The sequence below is a fragment of the Sesamum indicum genome, linkage group LG1 (genome assembly GCF_026168435.1).
Source record: "Sesamum indicum cultivar Baizhima isolate 11 linkage group LG1, ASM2616843v1, whole genome shotgun sequence".
NCBI classification, from domain to species: domain Eukaryota; kingdom Viridiplantae; phylum Streptophyta; class Magnoliopsida; order Lamiales; family Pedaliaceae; genus Sesamum; species Sesamum indicum.
In genome coordinates, this window is record NC_142657.1 from 22,018,897 (window position 1) to 22,043,154 (window position 24,258).

Sequence of the window (24,258 nt, forward strand, 5' to 3'; positions counted from 1 at the left end):
CTTCTTCACCTGCCATAATGAATTCAGAGCAACTTGGACTTTTCTGCTTTACCACTATTATTCATTCATGAACATTCCTAATAGGCTCATTCCTGATATATTAAAAATATATATGAGAAATCAAAATGAATGGGATTTTATAAGTATAAAAGATTCAAAATTCATTTTTGTTTCGTCAATAAACTCCTTCAGTTTTAACCTGATTAATTATCATAAGTTAACTTCCAACATTTTATTTTATCCCAATGCTTTGAATTTCACGAACATGGTCCAAAAACATTACATGAACTTAATGCACGTTGTCAGAACCCAGTTTGAATATTACAAACTGTTGTCACACGGACCCAATTATGCCTCCATAGGTGATCCAACAGTCCAACTAAGAAAAGGTCCCTTCTCTGACCACTGATGCATTGGAGCGGAAGAAGCTAAGTGCATAGGAGAAACGTTTGCAATCTAACAACTCACTCATACTGCTAAAGAATGGCAGCTAAACAACTTTTTCTTTTTTTTTTTTTTGGGTTACCAGCTACAGACTGTCACGACTTGATTTTAATTGCAGGAACAGTAAGTCCACAGCGATACAATGTATTGGTACCTTCAACAGCTCTATCAGTCCAATGAAGTGTAACTACACAGAATTGTTCAAAATTATAAACATATGCTATTATCTTCTACAAGTTCTAGTCAGATATTGACACACAACATGATACTTGGTGCAGATTCGGATGTTCTGGAAAAGTTCACACATAGATCAAAGATAACAAAGACAAGAAGAAAGATCCAAGACACTTCAAAGTCGGCGTCTTTGGTGGAGCAGCTGGGAACTGGTACAGTTACCCTAAAATGGCACCCTGAGAAAAGTAGCGTATTGAGATAGCATCCACATGTTAAAAACACAAATGTAAAGAAACTATCATCAGTCAAATCATTATGTTCTCGTCACTAGAATAACCAGAACTCACATTCTTTCTGTACATGTAAAGAGTATTGGCTAAGACAACGTGAAATAGGCAGGTCACAGACTGTTGAACTTGAAAAGAATTTTGTTCTGATAAACTACGCCTGGAAATTTGCTCAGAGAGCCTCTTTTCCTTCAGTTATCGGAATAGATCAAGTGTCCCTTCACTTTGAAAGCCAATAGATGATGAGGAAAAGTGTACAAGCAGCAATAACTGCAGAGAGGATGAGAGTGTCCCTTGATCGTTTTCTTCGGATAGAACCTGAGAGAATCAAATAGCTAGGTAGTCAAGCATAGCTTTTTTTGCATATCTCGCTTAAAGGAAGCAACACCTCTTCAGGAAATTACCAATTAGACCACGAATGACCGGAAATTTGTCACCCAGTAGCTTGACTTTTCCTTGAACATCTCCAAACAAGGCCCTTTGAGAGCCCAAGACAGCTCTGGTCGCTTGAGCTTGACTAATCACATCATCAATCTGTAAGAAGTTCACCAAAATGTCTAGAGGTTTAATAATTGACACCATTCACATACTGTAAATTTTTTTATGTACGCAAATAACAAAACCACGAGAGACTAAAAAATTTTTTGGATGAAGTACAACAATCAAGATGGTGAGACAATAATGAAAGTAATTAAAAAGACACCTTCAACCCTCATCAAACTAAGAGGGTGTTTGGCTAAGCTTATTTACAGCATCTTATAAGCTCCTATATCTTATAAGTTGTTATAGGAACTTCTAAGATGTTGGATCTTATTCTAAAAATAAGCTTGTAAAGCGTTTGGATAAACTAAAACATTATGTGCTTAGAGTGTGTGGCATAAAAAGCTCTTTTAATTGATATAATGATTAAAAGAGAACATAATACCATTAAGATCAAGTAAGTAGCTAAACAGTGACATTTTGGGTCTAATCTTTTTAAAATACTTTCATAAGTATTATAGGTTTAACTCCAAATAAAAACTTAACTGATAATCCTTTTTTACAAAAATGAAAATTTTGACATGAGAATTGATACAAATGTAATTTAATATTGGATTTTCATACAATGGTAGGCGCCATAAGATTAGAACTGGAGACAGGAGGAGGCCGTTCAAGAATAGTGTGAAATATGTGAAGGTTAAAATTGAGTCATATCCAAAAATGAGGATATTTTTGTCTTATGAATGTTAATTATATAGATCTTATAAGATGTTTTTAAAAAAGTTAGGTAAAGTTAAAAAAAATTAAGATCTTATAAGATCCAGAAGCTCTTTCTGAAAAATATTCTCAAATGATTTCAAGAGCATATAAGCTCCCAAACATCTTATAAGATGTTTTGAGGAGCTTAGAAGCTTAGCTCAACACCCTCCGGGTCCACTCCACCCTAAGCTACACCAGTTCATAAAATCACAAACAAAAGCTCTTCTGAAAGTCATACCCAAGACACAATTGTCAGCAGCTTATAAATCTTACATGAGATATGCTTCCATGTATCGCAGCTCTTTCCCGTAGCAAATGCATTCTTGGAGACCCATTCCCAGAAGCCTGCATAAAACAACTTTTAGCTAAAACATGATTCCCAAGAAAACTGTGTCTAACCATATTGATGAATTACATGGCATCACCTTGTACTCACTGATATCATCTCGAACAGAACTAAGAAGTTCAGCATGTTCCCTCATTGAGCTAATATTTCCCTTGATACGTCTAAATTCCTACATAAGATCTGCAGTCACTTCCACCAGATTTCAAGATAAAAATTATGGCAGGAAAAATGAATACAAGAAGAGCTCTGTGAAATATAGGCAGAAGCTCTTGGCAAGGCAAGAGAAGGATAGCCAGAAAAGGTTCAGGCTCCTTCACAAATCATCCTTAATTTGAAAATCATAAGATGAAATATTTACTCATCAACCACATGACATATTATTGTAAGGACAAATTTAGGTAAATGAAGATAAGAACCACAACAAGCTAGTTTATTTCATAGCAAGTCTAGGACAGAGAAATAAACAAATAAATCAATCCGTACCTGACAATCCAATGAATAAAATGAAAAGATGATCACATGAGTATGTTGAAATAGTTCATTAGTGGAAAAATGTTAGAAACTTAGACACCCTACTTAATCCACACAAGAAATACTTCCAATTCCCAAAATCTACTAATCCACAAGCAGTCAAAAGCCAACGACCATTTGAGACAAAAGAAGGATGAGGACTGTGAATTGAGCTCCCAATAATCTCAGGTATATCAGTAGAAGGTATTATTTGAATATTAGACACTCTACTTAATCATCATGACTCACTTATAACAGGGACAGTTAACAAAAGATTCATTCATACACAGGATGCCCCGTCCTAATTGATGTTCCTTAAAATAGCAAGTAATGTCTAAAACTTACCCGAGCAAGAACATAAAAAGCCAATGCAACAAATAGGCCCATTGACAACCCTCGGATCAATTATCCAATCATCATTATCCTCTGTTTTTATTTCTCTTGACTGGTAAATATTTCTAATAAACTACATGTTACTACAGAGTGTAGGTATACAAACTGTCACATTATCCTCAGAGTTAACCTATCATCAGTTTTGGTTTTGCACAGGACATGGATATGGGGTCAGGATATTTCCCCAAGTATAATCGAAATGTTAAATCAAAGTTTGGACATGTTCTTTTGTATGGAAGAATTTAGAAAATGTGAAGAAACAAAATAAAGCAAAGTAAGTGGAGCATAGAGAACTAGCTGCCCAGTTAAAATTTTGATCCCTCCACATGGCACATTTGCTGAGTATTCCTTGAATGAAAAGCTAGATGCTGTCTGATGGAAAAAGCGTGAATAAGATAAAGCATCTTGAGAAAGTTATAGCTTACTAATTCTGAATTCTGATGTTGTAGCGAATAGATAAAAATGATTGCCAAGCAAAGTTCACTAAAAAAGGGTAGATCAATCATCATAATCATTGCTCATATCAACCACCTCTTTAGCTTTGCTGAATTTCATTAATATTTTCACTAGAAAAACAAAAAATTGAGTGTATCAACCAGAAAACCACTTCCCCAGTTGTAATTCTTGTTTCTTGTCGAATAGTAACTGACCTGCGTAAACTCATGCAATATGTCTCTATGCCTTGCAAGCTTTTGAGTAACCGAAGTAGCAGGCCCTGCAGATGCAGCACACCGACTCATTGAATCATTTATATCCAGCAACTTCTCAAGCAATGACTGAATCTCCATTTCCATAGACTTCCACGACCTGCTGGACCCAAGAGTTGGTGAACCAGCATCGACAAAGCCTGGAAACACATGATCTCATAAAAAACACAAGGCCTTGCACCAAGTCATATTCATTATATAAAAAGTGTTGCGGGTGTCAAACACCATGCTGTAAAACTGTCTTCAGTTTATTATTGGAAAAGCTCTTCAACAAGTAACATTACTCCAATATTTCGGTTGCCAGAAGCAACCATAAGAAAGCAGATCACTCCTTAAACTTACAGATATGATCAGCATCAAGTCCATCTAATATTTCCCAAGTTAAAAGACCTTTTGGTAGAAATATAAAAACATCCAGTAGTTATAAAACTTGAGAACTTATGTAATAAACTAATTTAACTACTTAACAACAAGAAGACAATGCTTAGCCTATTGTCTCTCACTCGCAGTAGTCAATAGGAGGACTTTAAAGTCATCATATTACCTCATCCCCAGACCAAATGCTCATTAGTTTAATCACAGCCGCAAGCCACTTTTGCAGCCAATAGATAAACTATAAACTCCGTGAGGTATTAATATAGAGTTTTAACATTCACAATTAACTCTTAAGACAAGCCGCATCAACAGATCTAAAATTGCAGACACACCAGAAAACCCAAAAATCCAGTAAAATCAATTCAGTTTCAAATGATTTCAGCAAGTTATGGTTATCGCTGCCAATGCACGATCCAGATGGGATCAAGGTGTTCCACTCTCCCTTATCATTTAAGAAGATAAAAAACCCATCACGCATTGCCCAAAAAGTTATTTTGGATTTACAAAAAGAATTTGCTAAAGAAAATACAGCCAACAGGTAGTTTAACACGACCATCCAGCTGATTGATAGTAAGTACAGAGAAAGAAAAATGCTTAACCTCCTTGCGTGAAACGCGCGCCGAGCTTAGCATACGACGAGAGCTTGACATCTAGATCGCCTTCGATTTTCCGAGCCTCTTTCCGGAGCTCTTCCCAGCCCGATTCCTGCAACACATCCATACTCGGATCCTCGGGCACCAGAATCTACAGTGACCCGAACCGGTTTCCGAGCCGTCTTACTTTGTTCTATACACTAATTACGATCCAAATCCGTCAGTTGTCTACAGTTGGAATTGGGCGGGTCGCGGGATCCGAGTGCGCAACAGTGTTGGTGACTGATGCAGTTTCTAACACTCCAGTTTCCTTATTTCGTTGCCCACTACGCCTGCGAGCGAGTGCATCTGCGCTTCGGGTTGACTTTAATTACTCTTTTACCCCTTGCTACCAATTGTTTCTTTTTTCCTAAAATACGTTACGTCAAGTTCCTCATCCCTCCTAATTACTATCCACTGCAACAAAAGAGAATAAATACGTCAACAGGATTAGTGCTGATTTCTCAATTATTCTTTTAAGTGATTTTATCCATAACTAAAATCATAGTTGCAAGGTACTCTTGCTAACAGCCCACCTTTTGTAGTCAGAATATAATACTAATTGTAATTCATCAAGAACGTTTTAAAAATTTCAAGTGTAATGCCCAATTTCTCAAACTACCTAAACCAGCCCAAAGAGTATTTCTATTATAAATCTGTGGCCCAGATATCACCAAGTCCAAGTAAAACCCAAATCTTGGAAGTGGGCTTCCAATATTAACCCAGTTATCTAATGTGATGATTGAGGGCTGCTATAAAAATATGCACATTTGAGACCCAGAATTCATCACATGTGCTGTAAAAGTCTGTTACTAATATCGAATATATCAATACTTCATAATTATTATTAAAATAAATTAATACACGTATATTAGTGAGACCCAAATTGGTGGCATCCTGATTACTGACAAAAATATATCAATTTAAAAATATTAAATAATGTAAATAACGATTGATATCTCGTTGTCTTCCAGCAAGACTTTCGGATGAGACTAATTCATTCGGATTATATTATAATTAATTTATACTATTTATTAAGTGTGAGGGGATTAAATTAATTATTTTTTATTAATATGTACCGACTAAAATACTGTCGAGTTTGCTTATTCTTCCACAAACGATCATCTCTTTAAAGTTAATTTTCTACTCGTGCACGTCTAAAGTTGATTTGCTTCATTATTTTTACTAATTGAAATCTACTCGTGCACGTCTAAAGTTGATTTGCTTCATTATTTTTACTAACGCACGTCTAAAGTTGATTTGCTTCATTATTTTTATTAATTGAAATTGAACTTGAGTAAGATGCATCGAATTGTATACTGAGTGTCATCAAATTAAAGATTTTATTGTGATAAAATTAGAATAACTATGTTAATATTTATATATCTGGTGATCATTCAAAGATTTTTTTATATTTTATTATTGATATTATGCTTTTATTATAATACTTTACACATAAAAAATAAATTAATATTCGCATGCCCTCCAATCCATCTCAGTACCAGATCGAAAATATGTCACTTTGAATAAATACTTTTCAGAATTTATTAATATATATATATATATATAGACACATATAATGTACCACGTCTCCCATGCATGAATATATAATTAATAAAGTAGGTACGAATTAAAACATATATACATAGCAATCAAAGTTCAACCAATCTATCTGTCTCTGAATTTCTCTAATTATATCAACAAGGTCTGAGGTTATTGCTCAACTAACCTTGAATTATCCCCCCCCCCCCCCCTCAAAAAAAAAAAAGAAAAAATAAATATTAATACACAGTGCTTCCCTGGGATTTGAAAAATTATATTCACATTTATTTCTGTCCAACAAATAAATCATTCCCTTAGTCAAATTCATCGAATTTATTAATATTTAACTAATAAATGAAGTTATTTATTAGATAAAAACAAACATTAGGAATATTAAATATTTTCTTTTTTCAGACAATTTAATTTTTTGAATAAGGTAAGCGTTAATTAAATGCCTTCCTATATTATAATAGTCAATTTATGAAGCGATTACAGCTGCTTTTGTGAAAGGATAAACCACATGCATGTTTGTTCAACTTAGTACAACAAATGTGGGAAACACAAAAATTCAAAGTTGTCTTCATGTTCAATAAATAAATAAATAAGAAGTCCCAGTCTTGGGCGGCCAAATTAATTGACTAATTGATTGAGTTGTACGTACTAGAAATGTACCTTTAGTCGTCTCAATCTTCACTTAAATCCACTGCAAAGTCAATGCTCCAGGCGTTTGCTATTCTAAATCACACTATACAACTATTACACTATTATTGCACCTATTCACAAAAGTATTCGCCATCAATTAACTTAATTTCAATTCATATATTATACTCGAAACACAAATATACACTATAAATATTTTCTGGAACTGCTTTGATTCTCAATTGATGTGGGCCATTGTTCATACTTATTATTATTGTAATTTTGTATAATTAATATAGTTTTTAGATGTATAATTAATATAAATATTTTGTATCTATTATATATATATGAGATACGAGATTACAATTCTCTCCAACTATTCGTTTATTTGGTCTGAATTAAATATCAAAATATTTTTGCTGGAATTATCTATTTTTCTAATTTAATCTTTTAATTGTAAGAGATTGAGAATACATCGATCAACTATTTTACACAAAATTCTTGATCAAATTATCTCCAATTTGTGTGGAGATACTTTATTAGCTATGATTGCTCATGATGCTTGATGATTCAAAACCATTAAATATATCTCATTTGTACACGATAAAAGTACGAAAAGTAAAATTGATATGTATCATTATCATACATGATTAAAAAAAAAAAGGCAACAATTTCACTTTAAGATAAGATTAACACAAAAAGAAAATTAAAGATAAATAAAACGGGATTTGGTAGTAAAAGCGTAATCTTGATGTGTTTGATTCTTCTTTATCTCACTTTTTATTTATTCAGTAAAAAATTTTAATTTTTGTTTCCACGAAATTGAGATTTAGTTGGGATTACGTGGAAGAAATAAGAAAGGTGAAATGGGCCGGTTTGGTCTATATTCCACTAGACCAGACGGCCCACAACTTTAGAATAAGTGGACACATTTGTCCCATTTTTGTCAAGGTAGGCCCACCACCTCCAGGTTAGTTTTGTATTCGGCAGAAAAGTACAGACCGTATGTACGGCTGCGTATGCACTACGTTACGTTTGGGTACATCCAAGATTTTTGCGAATTTCATAAGTTTTTTTATTTGCATGAATACTAAAAAATATTAAAAAAATATTGCACGGTTGGCTTAATTTGGTCTTCCAGACAAAACCAACATAAAAAACTTATATGATGTACTTCTTTAATATTTTATTTTTGTTAATTTACTCCATTAATATCATAAAATTTCACTCATATTCAAGTAATGTCAATTTGAAAAAAAAAAAAAAATTAAAGTACAACCGACTCATTTAAAATTTATCATAATTAAAACACACTACTGTTGTTAAAAAAATTTATAAATATTCTCTAAAATTAATAGTCGTTTAATAAATACTCCATCATGACGGTCCATTATAGGGAGTATTTGTTAGACAACTATTTATTTCAATAAAGAATTTGTAGTTTTTTAAATAATAAAGGTGTAATCATAATCATAACAACAGAAAAAAAAAAAACGTTGGATATAGTAGAATCATTTATATATATCAATAATATTTATATTTTCCTATTTATTATAATAAGCAAGTGACGGAATATATAATGACAAATTAAATCAAAATTAATGTTATTAGTAGTGTTAGATATTAATTATAATATATATTTTTTAATTTTTCCAAAACATAATTTTAAAAAATTTAACCAGTGATAAGAATTATGCAGAGTTGACATTGTTGATAGTTTTTATAGATTTTTAAGCAATTTTTTTTATATTATTAGTCAATTCACTGAATTTTAATTAACACAATAATGTATTTATTAAATATAAATAAATATCAAGAGTATTAAATAAAATTTTTTGAATAACATAAAATTTACTCATAATTACACGAAACTTAAAAAACAGGAAATTTAAGTATACATAATATTTTTTTTTCCAGCATAGAGACCTATCATTGTCATATACATAAATGTACAAAGTAATTGAATTGGTTTTTAGGATTAATAATTAGGTAGAGTCTTGTGTGTAGTTAATGCTTTGAGAGTACTAGATGCTTCCACAAAAATATATAAAAAAAAAATCGAAATGTAGATTTTTATTTTTTTAAATAAAATGGGAAGCTGAAGAAAGAAAAAAATAGAGATTAATAAAATAAATAAATATTACGTATTTTTTGGTACACAAGAGTCACTATAAATAGGTCATGTTCATACGTAGAGTACGAAAATTTCAGCTGACCATCAATTATTGAATATTCACACAATAAAATTCGACCACGTAATTTTGTTTGTGATAGCTATTGCCATGGACCATATTTCATTTTGTTAGCATTATAAATTAAATTTCAGTATAAATCACTGTACTTGTAATTTTGTTTTAGCTGTTAATTAAATAATAATAACACGATATGCTTTTCTAAATTTACAGGATATCTAGTTGACTTCACAAGCATTTAAAAGGAAAAAGTTTAGGGATCCCTATGATAATAGAAATATTTTAAAAAATTCATATAAAAATTAAAGTATCAATTATCTTTCATGTGATATAAAATAAAATTTTAAAAAAAATCCATACAAAAATTGGACAACACGCACTTTAATTACGAATTAACCGTGAAAGTTAACTGACGTGGCGCGTTCCCAGTGGCTACGGTGTGCACTGTTGAATGTTTCTGCCCTACCCCAAAAATTCAGGTTGACCGTGGCCCCCAATTTTGAATATATATATATATAAAAGAAAACCTATAAGAAAGAAGAAAATATCAACAAAAACACTTAAATCCATTCTTCCAATCACAACCTTACACATCATTTTCCTTTAACTACGGGAAATTTCCTTGCCTACTTCACTTCCAATTCCATACAAAAAAAGAAACCCCACATTTATGAGGGTTTTATTGGAATAGTGGAAACTATTCAAACATAAAATAAATTAATAATATTTTATAATTATAGTAAATTAGAATTTTTTTAGTAAATAAAAAAAGAAAGAAAAGAATCCTGAAATCATCTGCCTGGTCTTGTATTTAGTTGACATTTTCAAGGCTCTTGCTCTTATATAATTTCCTGGTGCGCATCTTGAAATCTTTGCGGACTCTTGTGCTATTTCCTTCTCTCTTTCTCCTTCCAAAACAACTCCCCCTGTATTTCTTTTTTCCCACCACCACTTCCGCCGCAACAAAGACTGCTCTCGGATGAAACATTCTACCGGAAAAAGCAGAGGAATCAATCATGTCAAACATACCCACGTCTCTCTCTGAAGTCTGTCTCACTCTTTTCCGTCTAGCCATGTCCATAACCGACCCTTGGCCTTTCTCTTAGATTTTCTCCGCACCCGCCGTCTTTGTACACCTTCCTGTCTAGGGTTTGTCGCATTTTTTGGGGGAAAAAGAATTCATGGGCAGGATACGAGGTTTCTTGCTCAAACACCGAGTCACCACACTTTTTCGGCGGGTTTTCCGGCGTCCTTCTGCTTTCCACCGCCTAGACCCACCTCAAGGCGCCCGTGTGAAACCCTTCTCCGGGCTCATTCTCTGGACTCACCGCCTCCGGACCAAAGCAAAGTCACTTCTGTGTAGGAATCTTGATCCGGGTCGAGGGTACATTCGTGCGGGGCAGGAGCCTGTTTTGGAGAAGCCCGCGCCTGTCCCGAAAGGGCACATGGCGGTTTACGTGGGTCAAAAAGATGGCGATTTTCAGAGGATTTTGGTGCCCGTTGTGTATTTCAATCACCCTTTGTTCGGGGATTTGCTGAAAGAGTCCGAAAAGGAGTACGGGTTCAATCATTCCGGAGGGATTACCATACCATGTCGGATCTCGGAGTTTGAGCGTGTCCAGACCCGGATCAAGGCAGTTCAGTGTAACCGGAAATTGCTGTCGTGGAAGAGAAACCGCAGGAGTTTGACTGTGTCTTGAACATGATGATGACGATAAAAACGTGGTTGTGGTGATTAAAGATTATTTAGCAACTTCTCTTTTGATGATATATTCTAGTATTTATTTGGAATTATTGTAGCTTTGATTCACAGTGTATGGTTGTGTAGATATGGAGATTTTTTAGATCATAATTATTTCCGTAGTTTCAATCTACTAAAACAAATATAATTTTTTGCTATAATTTTGTTTTTTCTGCTAATATAAATAATCACAACTCCATAACAGTCATTAGTCCACATTCCTACAAACAAGATTAAAATCATGACAAATATTGATTAATCATAATAAAATTAAATATTTTGCATTATTTTTATTTGATCGTGATTCATCGTATTAACTAACTAAATTTATATATAGCTCATTACGGTCATTTTTAATTATATATAGGTAAATAAAATATCAATTTATAATAAAAATTTCAGACAGCGTTTCCTACTGTCATATTAATTGACTGCTCAAATATGGAAAAAGAAGTTTCCCTAAATATGGAGAAGGAAGAAATATAAAAAACTTGTCAAGTATTTTCATTGTTTCCAAATTAGCTTTTGATGCATAGGATTAGAAAGAATTAAATTGTAATTATCATCCAATTATTGATAACTTTAAATATTATGATTGGCTATAAAAGGAAGTTTTTATTGCAATTGTTGTTTGATTAATGGAATCTGCTTAAATTGATTTAGATGAAAATATTTCCAGAGTGTACATTTAGCCATAAAAGGACTTAAATTCTTTGTTCAATAATTTCAATCTTTTTATTATGGATAATTAGCAGTGATGGGCTAAGAATCAGAACCCCTTTATTCCTACCTTAAATGATTAATAATTACCACTGTCTTCACCTTTGGAGGACCTGAGCTGAGCTGACTAATAATTAGTGGTATACCATTTTTTCTTTGTTCTACTTTCTAGATCACTATCATTTCTCATTCAACACGCTCTCATGTTATCATCAATTTTATAAACTTATACATCTGATAAAATAGAATAACTATTGTATAATTTATATGATATTTAATTTTATTTTAAAATAAACCCTTAAAATATTTTAAAAAATATAAGTATTATAAGCAGTTTTAACACCCCATAATAAATCAACGTAAAGTGGTGGGCTTTGCGTATTTAATAAAATTGGAGTTTTAATAGGAATAATTATATTTGCACCCCAACCTTCAATTAAAAATAAATAAATATTATTACACAAATTACTCTTGATTTTTTATTGTTATGGATGGTTTGTGTAATTCTTATCTTTATTTTCTAGGCCTGTAAACCTATTTTGTATTTTGTGATAATTTGGCGCGGATCAAATGACGACCACATATGTCCTTCTCCTAAAATGCGGTGTAAACGGAAGAAAATCTACAAGGAAGATAGTGAGTGTCAATTCTCATTACATTACACCCACTCGATGGTGGATTTCAATTAGGCACCACCATCATATGGTATGGGGTCATAAATGCGTGCCTTATTTCCTAGGGATCCCTTTTATGTGTTTACTTCTCATGATTTCAACTTTGATTATTGGTCCAAACTTCCCGAAATTCCTCACAAATTTTTGACGTAGATAAAAAGAAAGAGTTTGATACGGCATGTAATGCAATTAGATTTGGATCCTATTAAAAAAGTCATTGATTGTTTTGTACGGAGTTCTACGAGATTGTTCCGAATAAATATTTTATTTCAAAATAAATAAATTTTGAGACTTATAAATTATCAAATATTTTATTTACAATTGATGTGAAATGCATGTTTTTTAGACAAAAGGTGTGGGATGGCACATGGCGTCATTCCAAATTATCTCGCGTCAACTATAATTAAATTTGCGAAACAATAAAACTTTGATTTTTTGAGAACAAGTACTAAGTCTAATTGGATATTTGAATTTGTGGACAAAACATAAATGCTTTTATTTTATATAATTACTGGTTAAGAAACATAAATTATGAGCGAAAAATGATTTTATTTTTATGAACAGTACTGTACTAAAATCGAATTTCAGTGGAACTTCTTGTGTACATGCCGCACACAATTGAAATTGGGTTATTGTTGAATTGTTTCGGCCCAGCAAGAATGGCAGGTTCGGTTTGGGTGCCGAAAGGGAAGGTGGGGAACCTGAGGCCTAATTCCCTCTAAACTTTTAACCTTTTCATGTAAAGATTTAAAGAATGTTCTGATTCGCTGCATAATTTTTACTTAATTATGATTATAATATTTTCTTTTAATTTTAGAAAGAATAATGTATAATAACTTAGACAAACGTGTTATTACTAATAATTTTTTAGAATAGTATCTTGATAAAACTAAAATTACAGTCGACGCTTAGTATATATTCTTAATAATCATTATGAAATTATCTGTTTAAGATTATATTGTTCATGTAATATATATATACATATCTATATATATATTTATCGTGACCACATCCACATTTCCAAAGAAACGAGACAAAAAATGCTAGAACAACAAAAAAGAGAAAAAGGTAAGAAAAGATAGAAAGTGAATATATTCATCTAATCAAGGTACAGTCGTCATCGGTATAATTAAATGATGCGGGGAATATATTCAAAATCATTTGCTAAATTAGGAAAAAAGTTTAGTCTAGATCAGGTTTAATCAAATTTGAACCAATCACATAACTCATTTATTAGTTTACATTTTAAAGAATGTCCATACAACATGATAAATCTATCATATCTGTTGTGTAATTGATTAAATTCGATCAAATCTTGATTGAAATAAAAATTTTCTATCAAATGGTCCACTCAGTATATGTGAAAGGCAACAATATTGAACTCGATACTCTAAGCAACTTTAAAAGTTCCGATTGTTTGAACTCTGTTATTATGCCGTAATTTTATTTCATAGTATGGACACAAATAAGAAAAAGATATATAAAAAATAATGCTCATCATTAAAGGAAAAAAAAAGATAATAATAAAGAATTCAATAATTGATGGAAGAAGCACATATGTTTCCCGTGGATCGATAATAGCAATTGCGGTCAATATTTATTAGAAACATGCTAGTGGGGGCTCAAGAATATAACCAATTAGGCCAATCCAAAGTGAAAAGGCATCCATCCACCTGCACCAAAAGAACAACCAAAAAGCAACTCCCATCTCCTTCACATTATTCTCTTCCCACCCAACCAATTGCCAAAAATTCTTACTCAAATCGAATTTAGTGGAATTATTTTTTCTTTTTGAACGATACACTAATAACACTATATACAAGTATATTATATTTATTATATAATTAATTCAGGTATCATAAACCCGATTTGAATTAGAATTTTTCATACCAATATCCCACCATAAATGTTGAATAAATACAAAAGCATCCAATTAAATAAAAAATAAAAATAAAAAACAAACAAAATGACGAAAACCTTCAAACAAAATTCCATCACCAACACAAATGCTGGCCCCGTCTTCTCTAACCCTATTGCTCTTCATCCTCTTGATCACTTCCATCCATGGCCATCTCGCCCAAGCCCGCATCTTCATATACGCCAGTTGCTCCCAAGATAAATACCAACCGAGTTCGCCCTATGAAACGAACCTCAACTCCCTACTCTCGTCCATCGTCAGCTCGTCTTCTCAAACACTTTACAACATGTTCGCTGTCGGGAATGACACGACGTCGGTTCCACCTGACAGTGCCGTTTACGGCTTGTACCAATGCCGGGGGGACCTGAAACCGAGGGATTGCTCCACATGCATAGCCGGTTTGATCGACCAAATAGAGTTGTTGTGTCCGTACACCTACGGCGCGAGCCTGCAGCTCGACGGGTGCTTCGTGACGTACGTGAACACGGATTTCTTGGGGAAGTTGGACGACAGTTTGAGGTTCAAGAAGTGTAGTGGGAATGGCGGTAATGATGGTGAGTTCCTCAGGCGTAGAGATGACGTTCTTGCTGACTTGCAAGGGGCGGTGGGTTTTCGGGTCGCCGCCGCTGGGGCTGTCGAGGGTTACGCGCAGTGTCTGGGGGATTTGGAGGCGGCGGATTGTTCGGCATGCCTTGCTGATGCTGTTATGAAGGTGAAAAGTTTGTGCGGGTCGGCGGCGGCTGGGGACGTGTTCTTGGGGCAATGTTATGTGCGGTATTGGGAGTCTGGCTACTATGATTCTTCTTCAGGTAATTCATTTAGTTTTTCTGAAGAGGAAATTCAAATATTTATTATGATATATAAAAGAATAAATTTGATGAATCTTCTCAACATCAATTGCGTAAATCAAAATTTCATAAAGTGCAGGACTGGAAAAGCCGCACTTTTAATTTGTTTTGTGCATGGGATGAAAAGTTTAATTTTATCACTTAATTCGATTGTGTGTTGTTAAATCTTCTATTCTAATTAGTATATACACTATGCGTATATAAAGTTTTGTATATAATGCGATAACCCCAAATAACGAACAATATATGTATATATTAAATAGGTCAATTTGATGAATCATTTACTACAAATTCATATCGTATCTCGTGTGGTAAATTTATATAAAATTCACATATTATCATAAATATTTAAAAATAGATTTTATACACATAATATTTACATAAAAATTAAAAATTTAAAAGTGGCCGAACATATAAAAAAGATGCAAAGTTGATTTGAGAGTTTCGAGTGGAACAAGTTGGGACAGTACATTAGGTAGAGCCTACGAAAAGCACTAAATTTATTCTAAGGCAACAAATCTCCGCTTTATTTGCTTTTTGTTCCAGAATCTAATTTTTTAAATCATCGGATCATTTGTTTATCTTGTCTTCAATATGTGCGTTTCAACCCTTTTTTTTTTTAATAATAAAATTCTATGTCTAATTATTTCAAAATTAAATTACTCAGACAACATAATATTGCTTTGGATTTGTTTTCGTTGGCAATGTTAAAACATAGATTCCTCCAACCACGACGACGTGGGGAAGACAGTGGCCATAATCCTGGGAGTCGTGGCAGGGATCGCGGTGCTGATTGTAACTCTAGCTTTTTGCAAAAAGGCCCTCGGTAAATCACTAATTCTAATTTAGCTTCATAAGTTCAACTAATTAATTTGGGTCTAGTTATCTCTGTTATTAATAATTAATCCCTTTTGATATCAATATTATTGTTTTGATCCTCTAGGAGATAACATGTGTTGGTACTGCAAATGCAGGTTGACGAAGAAAACCATATATTTGGGCAGGTGCAGAGATCCTCGGATTGGACCTGATGTTGTCTCGAGCCGGAGTTTTGTGGGTGGAAAAATCTATGTTTGGATCTTTTCTGATCCGAATATTGATTGTGGAAAAGGTTATTTGTGAACAAGAAAGCTTGTTTTTCCCTTGGACTTCTTTTCTTGAAAATCGTTTGTTTTATTAACAATTCAATGCATATGTTAAAGACTAATTAATTAGTTGTCTCAATAATTTTTTAAAATAACTGTTCAAATGTAATACGAAGATGATTATTGTAAAAGTAAATTAATCGACAACAATTCAGAATATATATAATTGATTAATTACATTGAAACTCTGAAATTACTCGAAACAACTATCTAAATAAAATAAAGAATAAATTAATATAAAAGTTGAATAATATATACCTAGAGGTAATAAGGTTCAATGATTAAGGTTTCTAGAAATAGCTCAAAAATTAATTAGGAATAAACTCCTACTAGGAAACTGGGATTCTAATAGTTTAATTAAAAGAAAAAAATAATTTATTAAAGGGAGATCGACAACAAGATACACGAGTAAATAACAGTGGAATAATAATACAATTGTGAAAGAAAATGAAATTTCTATTAATTTAAGATACACTTGACAATCATTCTTTTACAATATGGATATTACACTGAAGACGCATGTCCCCGCTAATTTTTTTATTTAATGATAATTAAAGATAATTGACTAAATCAAAGTAAGCTCAATCAAAATCAAACCCAGAAAAAAAAAAGAAAAAAGAAATTAAAGACCAGAAGTAAAGGGCACATTGGTGGCAGGAATCCAAGAATTCGCAGCAATGAAACTCCCAGGTGTAAACCTTGATGCTTCAGACGCGCTTGTAATAACGTGGTACCCCTTCCACTTGACCCGGTTCGCTGTCGATGACCCGGGACCCGTATTCGCGTACTCCCCGTAGTACAAAGTATCCAGCGCGAAGTTCCCGCTCCACGGCATCCAACCCGCCGGGTTGATCAAGCTATCCAGGAAGGTCTTCATGAAAACAGTGCGGGAGTACTTTTGCCACGGCCTGCCCAAGTACGTCTTCACGGAGCCCTGAACGGGTCTGAGATCCGGAGCAGCTGTGACCCGGCAGTTGTGGATGGAGATCCCGGTGTTTTGGTTCGGGTCGGTCCGACCCTGAGCGGTCAGGGTATTGGTCTTGTTGGGTGGGTTTCTTGGGTATATGTTACAGTTCTGGAATACCACGGCTGCGTTGCCAAAAATGAAATCAACCGTGCCGTATATGTCACATTCCCTGTAGAATTGTCTCTCGGAGTGTACGTAGAGAGTATCTTGATAGCCCTCGAAACTGCATTGGTAAAATACAGAGAGATCCGACCCGGAGCGAAAGGCCACGGCCTGGTGGTTTTGGGCCCCGGCAGTGTTCCTGAAGGTAATGCCACGAGCAATGAATCCGTCTCCCACAGCAGCTGCAACATTACATGAATGATTCAAATTAAGGTTGTATCTCTGATTGGATTAATTAAGACCAAGTTGTAAGATTCTGACTATGATGCCCAGCATGTTGCTAATTGTCATTCCCCTTCCCCACACCCAAAGAAAAATGAGAAACCAAACTTGCTTGTCACAATTATATATATTAATGCAAATATACACATTTGACCATGAATTGAATTTAAGCCAGTAGGATTAGCTTCCTTTTTACACAAGGAACTCAAGAAAGTAATTAAAAATTTTAAAAAAATATAAAGGATAAGGATTAATTCAAGAGATCTAATTCGTTGACTTAGCATTACTCTCCTGTTTGAACTTGGAAGAGAAAAACCTGAGTTCAAATCCCGATTATCCCTCAACCCTCACTCCCATTGTACTAAAACAAAAGGAAAAAAAGAAAGAAAAAAAAAAAAAAACTCAAGAGATCAAGTAGTTATGATACGGAGCCAAGGTATACATCTACCTATCTAGAGCTAATCAAGCTTTTGTCAAATCACCAAACTTTAATTTAATTATATACACCTCCATAAATTCCAGCTGCAAAAATTAAATCAGTTTATTGGTATAGAGTTAGTCATGAAATCCTAATTAAATCATGTTTGCGTCATGCTTTGAATTTTTATGTCTTTTGAATGGTTCATGCCTTCCTAAGTTCAACTTGCAAATTGCTCAACAATACTTTCACCTATTCAAAAAATAATTGTAATTTGACGTATTACTTTATCGTCATAAAAATATCATTACCGTGTATAGAATGATAATGCATGCAATTTAAAATTATATTGACTGTATATATATCACTAATTTAATATCCAGATCACATAAATTTCCAACATATGAAATTTTTAAGAATTATGAATTCCCATTAGTTTTTTAGTTTATATTTATTTTATTTTATATGAATTAAATAATTATAATAAAAATTTAAATTATGCACACATATCAAATGTATAATAAAAGATTCATTCACACTTACCAACTGTGGCTGATTTGAAGGTGGTGGAGCCTCCTCCGACGCTCCTGCTTCCGGTGATAATAGTCTTACCGATACCATCCCCCAACAACATTATATTCTTCGCCGCGATATTCACATTCTCCCTATAGGTCCCTTGTTTCACATGAATCACAAACCTACCACTCCCCGACCGTTTTCCAGCCGCCGCAACAGCCTCACTCACCGTCTTATAGTTGCCGGAGCCGTCTTGCGCCACCACCACATTCGCCGTCGGTGTCGACGACTGCAGCAACTTTCTGTCACCAGGCTTCACCCAACTTGGAAACCCTTCTTTGTAACTCCCCGCTGGCCCGTTAGCGTATGGCCCCTTGTTCAGGGCTAGGGTATTGCTCAGCAACAAACTAACGTTGTTCGACATCATGGGAAACATGTAGTCATCCGTGATGCCAAAATCAACGAACCCCGATTTGCATGTCTCGAGATTGGTCAAGGCTGTGCTTAGCCATGTTTGCGCATCGGCCGGGGTACACTTTGTGTTAGGATCAACGGTGGTGTTGATTTTATGTATTGTGTGCTCGTATAGCTCGACACAGTCGGCCCACGCCGCCTTTTCACGCTCATTACGACATTTTGGGCCGAGCAAGTGCAGATTGCTCTGCACGTGCATGCAACGATCGAGGGCCAGCTGAGTCGACAGCTTAAAGAAGTCTGACTTATTCTTGATCGGGACTTTGTATTTAGGGTTATGTGTGAAGAAATACTCACAGGGTTGTGGGTTTGGAGTTTGGCTGCACCAAGCCTTTATTGCAGCACTGGAACCGCCGGAAACGGCCGGAGAAAAGACCAAAATTGATGCAAAGAGAAGGGTTAAGATTGTTCTTGTTGCCATAGTACTAGGTGTATGTTTTGAGGGTGTTTTTGTGTACATGTGTGGAGTTCTTGTCTTATTTTGATTGCTTTATATAGGGCAAGAAGGGATCAAAGATGAATTGGTGTTGGTGATTGGGACGCATTACTGCTAATATTTTGTTCTTATTTCAGTGCATAACTACTAGGAATCATGGGGTTGGTAACTAAAATATGTGCTAATGTTGTATAGTTTATGTTGTCCTTGTTTGTGTTTTGGATAGAATACAACCTAATAATGCATTGTTCATTCTGTTTATCCAGTTTAATATATGTTTGCAGTGTTGACTGTAGGAAATTGAATGCATGACAGAGATTAGGGCAGGCACGAAGCGCGATACGAGATAGATATTCCTACAATCTATTAATTTATGGGTTTATGTGAATTAAGATAATCTCCATGGGCTGGACTCTAATTCCATGTTCTAAAAATTCAAAGCCTTTAAGTTAGTTAGGTAGCTTCGATGAAAAACATGGATGTTGCTTTTCCTTGTAGAATTTGCTTTTCGTTACATTGATTTATTACATATATCTAACCAATATCGGCACTCGGAAATTTCAATCGGCGCGTTACGGCCACCACTGTGCTCATCTCTAAGTGGCGCACATGTCTATCCCATCAATTTCTAGCATCAGAGAAATTCTACCATGGCCTCATCATCCCAAACTCGCCCAGTTGACTCGACGATTCCACTGCAAACTCAACCTATTCGCCCGGTCAACTAATCAAACAACTCAGCAGGTGATGTGGCAAGTCATGCCACATGGAATTTTTTAAAAGAAAAATTGAAAAAATTTGCCAACTCAGCTTCAAATTAGTCAATAATATTTCACCTCTAATTTAAAAGTGCATGTGAAATTTTCCGGCAAAAAATATACTAAAATTGAGCAATTAAAAAAGATAGAGAACCATTTCGCAACCTTAAAAAATTAAATGACTATAATTACAGGATTAAAATTGTCTTTAATCCAACTTATAATATACTATGTCCTTGAAATTGATGGACGAGTACTATTTAAATTGGCATATGGAAAATATTCATCATATTTTATGGGAAAAATTAAGTTAGTGTATATTGCATGGGGTAACAAGTTTTATTTTTCAAATATATTTCATTTTATAGTATGTTATATATAGTTTCCTACTTGATGACGATTAAATACTAAATTTTTCCTCTTCTTTATCTGGAATTGTCTAATTTTTCTTAGTATGAGTTGATAATTCTACTCTAAAAAAAATGGGTAAAACTGATTAATTAAAATGGAGGTCTATATCAAAGAAAAAAATAATATATGACTATAAATTTAATCATATCAACGACTAATTAAATTAACAAATTTCAAACTTGTCTTTTGACTTTGGCAGAGCCCGTTGAAGATGGAAAAAACTATGGCTAGCTCTCTACGGGTTCAATAAATTAATTAAATTATTTCCAATTCGTAATTTAGTGAATTAATCAACCCATGAATTAAAATTAACTAAACTTTATAAAAAGAAAAAAAGAAATTAATAAACCTCTATTTAGGGTTGTTTTTAGGGCTGGATGGCATGTTAAATGTCCTGGAACTCCTCCTGTGACCAAACAATAGCTGTTAATTATAATTAAGGCAATGCAGTCTAATTGCTGATGGTTTAGTCTCTTAATTAAAACACAATTACTTTAATTAATTACCTATATTCTTTTTCCACGTGTAGCAAAGTCCAACTAGCCATGCTGAAATTTTCAAACATGCCTACATCATCTTATATATATCTAAAAGATTTAGATTTTTTTTTATTTAAAATCGTTAGTAATATAATTTAAATTTTATTTTGAAATTAAATATAGTTTTAATTTTTTTTTTATAGATATTGATTATTATAATTTTAAAATTTGAATTACTATTGATTACTTTAATTCTAATATAGTTATTATCTTTAATATCTAAAAGAAATCGTTTGTAATTATATTTACTTTTTTTTTTATATCATACTAAGTAAATTTGAGTCCCTTTTTCTTTTCTTTCCTTTGTTCTATTCCAATGTAGTTGTTGCTTAGGATCTTCTGGTCCAAATGGCAATCAAAATCACAGCAATATACCAAAATTCGTTAGGGAATGGTCATGTCTTAAAGTATTAATTCAAAAAACAAAATCAAACGACATCAATGAAAAAACAACAATTAGTAAATAAATATAGGGAACTATGCAAGCAACTTTGATCCCTTTTGATATTATAAATGAGTAAATTATTCTCTTATAAAAAATATTACAATTTTTAATTTCTCATATTTTTAAAAATACAGCAATTTATACCTTTGTATTTTTTAAAATAAAGCAATTTACCTCTTTAGATAGGAAAGTAAATTGCTTCATTTTAAAAGACACAAAGGGGATATATGGTTATTATTACTTTTATAGGGAGTAATTTGCTCATTTGCACAGACGGATAAATTGCATTAAACGCCAGTGGTACTATTTTTCATTTTGCTATAATAATTAGATTTATTAGTTAGAAGAATTGTGAAAAAGTTAATTAATTAGGGATATATTAATAATTACTCAAATTATCGTTATATATAAACAATTAGCAATAACAACTATTTTATCACCACGTTACTTATACTAATGACCAAAACTGAAAATTTAAATATAATTTTCGTCCTTGTATTTCAATTATATTGTGGTAAAATAAAAATTATTATTGTAGCGACCAACGAATATCATAACCACAATAATTGTGAAAGAGATTAGACAGAGGATTATCAGTGTTAATTTATCTAGTTCGGTTAGTTCATGTGCGTTATACAAATTATGGTGTATCCCTTGGCCTGTCGAGGGAAACACCACCATTATACTGTACGATCTTGTTTTATTAATGAAATTTACATTTACCCAAAAATAAAAATTATTGTTGTGAATATATATCTATATGACTAACAGTAAACTGATATTATCGCTGCATGTCTACTTTGTTATAATATAATTTTTTTTAGTAATAATTAATTGGAAAAAAAAATTGAAAAATGAAAGAAATAATAGCAGCAAGTTGGATATGCGATGTGTCTGTTTTTCTTTATTAATCTCTAATTCTGTATATTCGTTGATTTAGGATGAGAGCACGGGTCAAAGCCCCAACAGCTATACCTCTTCTTACGTAACCAGAACCTGTTGTATTTTTGGACAATGGCTGCTCTTTATTATTATTAATAATAATAAATAAAAATATAATAATTCATATGGAATTGAGATAAATATTTAAATATTTCTTTTTTATTCCCAAAGAGGCATCCACGTTCCACCTCTCAATTACGAGCATATGTAGAGGTCCAAATAATTACTTAATCATATAAACTAGATTAAATTAAATACACTATATATGATTAGAAATCTCCCATTAATTACATACACACATTTAGATAATTAAACATGGAATTGATTATTATTATTATTATTGCAATATAAGAAAATGTGGTTATTGATTTATTTATAATTTGTGTGACATTACTAATAAAATAATTAGTGGATCGAATCTGAGATGGGTTCAAAATTATTGTGGATAAGTACATTTTATTTAATTCATTAACAATTAGTTTAATTCCTTTGACATTTCGACATTCTCTTGGAATAATTGAGGGGTTAGAATGTCTTACAAGTTACGAATTTTCAATATCGTTTGTCTTTCGTATTTATATTTGAATTATTATCTATGCTTTGGGTTGGTACAGGACTTAGGCACTAACAGCTTTATTTTAAATATTTATCTGTTGTGCATGTCGATTTTAAAAGAAAATTTTATTTTATTTTTATTTTTTTTTCCGAGGAAGTTCATGCAAAGACTATCTCAATAACTCTAAGATATTTTATAACATTTCGAAGCTTATAACAATTTGTAGTGTTTTTTAAATTTTATTAGAATGAGCTTATGAATTTTAAAATTATTGACATTACAAATAAAAATAATATAAATTTTTGAATATTTGTGTATAAAATATAAAAATTATAAATTTATAGAATTCGTATAGATTCTATATTCATTACAAAAAATTATAATTTTTGGGTTGTATTTATTTTAAATAAAACTATGTTTTAGGGAAATGATTGATGTTAGGGTGCGACGCTATCGATGTTCCGTTATACGATCAGGCATTATTTTCTCTAATTTTGCATGAATCTTATGATTTTGTTTTGGAAAAACGTTTTATGCTCATAATCTGCAACCAATATGGGATGCGTGCCTATATTACCAACTTCCTAAACGAGGGGCTCGAAGTAGGTACATGACATCTTTTCCACATATACGACACAACACCAAATGATGTGGCGTGTGACATGCTCAATGTCTCGTTGCTCCAGTTATTTCGTGTCTTAATCAAACACTTGAACCATTTTATTTTTAAAACAATATTATATCTATTTTGTTAGCTCAAAAAATATAGTACAGAAGCGATCAACTTAGCCAATCTTTTTAAATAAATTATAGCCAAACGTCTTCTTAGTATTTTAATCTTTGTCTGTGAGCCCATCGTATGAGCGTCGTAGACTGACGATGATAT

At 32.9% G+C, this 24,258-nt stretch overlaps 4 protein-coding genes across 5 annotated transcripts; 2 read left to right on the plus strand and 2 right to left on the minus strand.

The window, feature by feature from the left end:
• Window positions 1-537: 537 nt before the first annotated feature.
• LOC105171088 (Golgi SNAP receptor complex member 1-2) lies at window positions 538-5,473 on the minus strand. Of its 2 annotated transcripts, XR_848542.3 has the most exons (7): window positions 5,075-5,473; window positions 4,044-4,240; window positions 2,570-2,659; window positions 2,418-2,489; window positions 1,310-1,439; window positions 966-1,223; window positions 538-854 (listed from the first exon to the last, which is right to left on the minus strand). XR_848542.3 is itself a non-coding variant. In XM_011092106.3 (6 exons), exons 1-6 carry the CDS (start codon window positions 5,193-5,195, stop codon window positions 1,126-1,128), a joined length of 708 nt encoding a protein of 235 aa, XP_011090408.1. In that variant the 5' UTR covers window positions 5,196-5,473; the 3' UTR covers window positions 906-1,125. The 2 variants fall into 2 exon arrangements, 1 of the variants encoding a protein (XP_011090408.1); XM_011092106.3 differs by lacking the exon at window positions 538-854 and having other exon boundaries at window positions 906-1,223.
• A 4,838-nt stretch (window positions 5,474-10,311) lies between these two features.
• On the plus strand, window positions 10,312-11,332 carry LOC105171100 (auxin-responsive protein SAUR36-like). Its single transcript, XM_011092118.3, has one exon. It carries the CDS (start codon window positions 10,662-10,664, stop codon window positions 11,178-11,180), a length of 519 nt encoding a protein of 172 aa, XP_011090420.1. The 5' UTR covers window positions 10,312-10,661; the 3' UTR covers window positions 11,181-11,332.
• A 3,200-nt stretch (window positions 11,333-14,532) lies between these two features.
• Window positions 14,533-16,595, plus strand: PDLP8 (plasmodesmata-located protein 8). Its single transcript, XM_011092131.3, has 3 exons — window positions 14,533-15,342; window positions 16,100-16,207; window positions 16,356-16,595. Exons 1-3 carry the CDS (start codon window positions 14,622-14,624, stop codon window positions 16,358-16,360), a joined length of 834 nt encoding a protein of 277 aa, XP_011090433.2. The 5' UTR covers window positions 14,533-14,621; the 3' UTR covers window positions 16,361-16,595.
• A 366-nt stretch (window positions 16,596-16,961) lies between these two features.
• LOC105171115 (Plant invertase/pectin methylesterase inhibitor superfamily) lies at window positions 16,962-19,937 on the minus strand. Its single transcript, XM_011092142.3, has 2 exons — window positions 18,839-19,937; window positions 16,962-17,837 (listed from the first exon to the last, which is right to left on the minus strand). Exons 1-2 carry the CDS (start codon window positions 19,743-19,745, stop codon window positions 17,149-17,151), a joined length of 1,596 nt encoding a protein of 531 aa, XP_011090444.1. The 5' UTR covers window positions 19,746-19,937; the 3' UTR covers window positions 16,962-17,148.
• Between the last annotated feature and the right edge of the window lie 4,321 nt (window positions 19,938-24,258).

Excerpts from the sequence above, each read along its gene's own strand:
- PDLP8 (XM_011092131.3), top strand. The coding sequence starts at position 14,622 with ATGCTGGCCCCGTCTTCTCTAACCCTATTGCTCTTCATCCTCTTGATC. Across the intron at positions 15,343-16,099 it reads CTACTATGATTCTTCTTCAG|ATTCCTCCAACCACGACGAC; the intron begins GTAATTCATTTA and ends GTTAAAACATAG.
- LOC105171088 (XM_011092106.3), bottom strand. The coding sequence starts at position 5,195 with ATGGATGTGTTGCAGGAATCGGGCTGGGAAGAGCTCCGGAAAGAGGCT. Across the intron at positions 4,241-5,074 it reads CGCGCGTTTCACGCAAGGAG|GCTTTGTCGATGCTGGTTCA; the intron begins GTTAAGCATTTT and ends ATGTGTTTCCAG. Across the intron at positions 2,660-4,043 it reads TATTGCATGAGTTTACGCAG|GAATTTAGACGTATCAAGGG; the intron begins GTCAGTTACTAT and ends GATCTTATGTAG.
- LOC105171115 (XM_011092142.3), bottom strand. The coding sequence starts at position 19,745 with ATGTACACAAAAACACCCTCAAAACATACACCTAGTACTATGGCAACA. Across the intron at positions 17,838-18,838 it reads CTTCAAATCAGCCACAGTTG|CTGCTGTGGGAGACGGATTC; the intron begins GTAAGTGTGAAT and ends GTAATGTTGCAG.
- LOC105171100 (XM_011092118.3), top strand. The coding sequence starts at position 10,662 with ATGGGCAGGATACGAGGTTTCTTGCTCAAACACCGAGTCACCACACTT.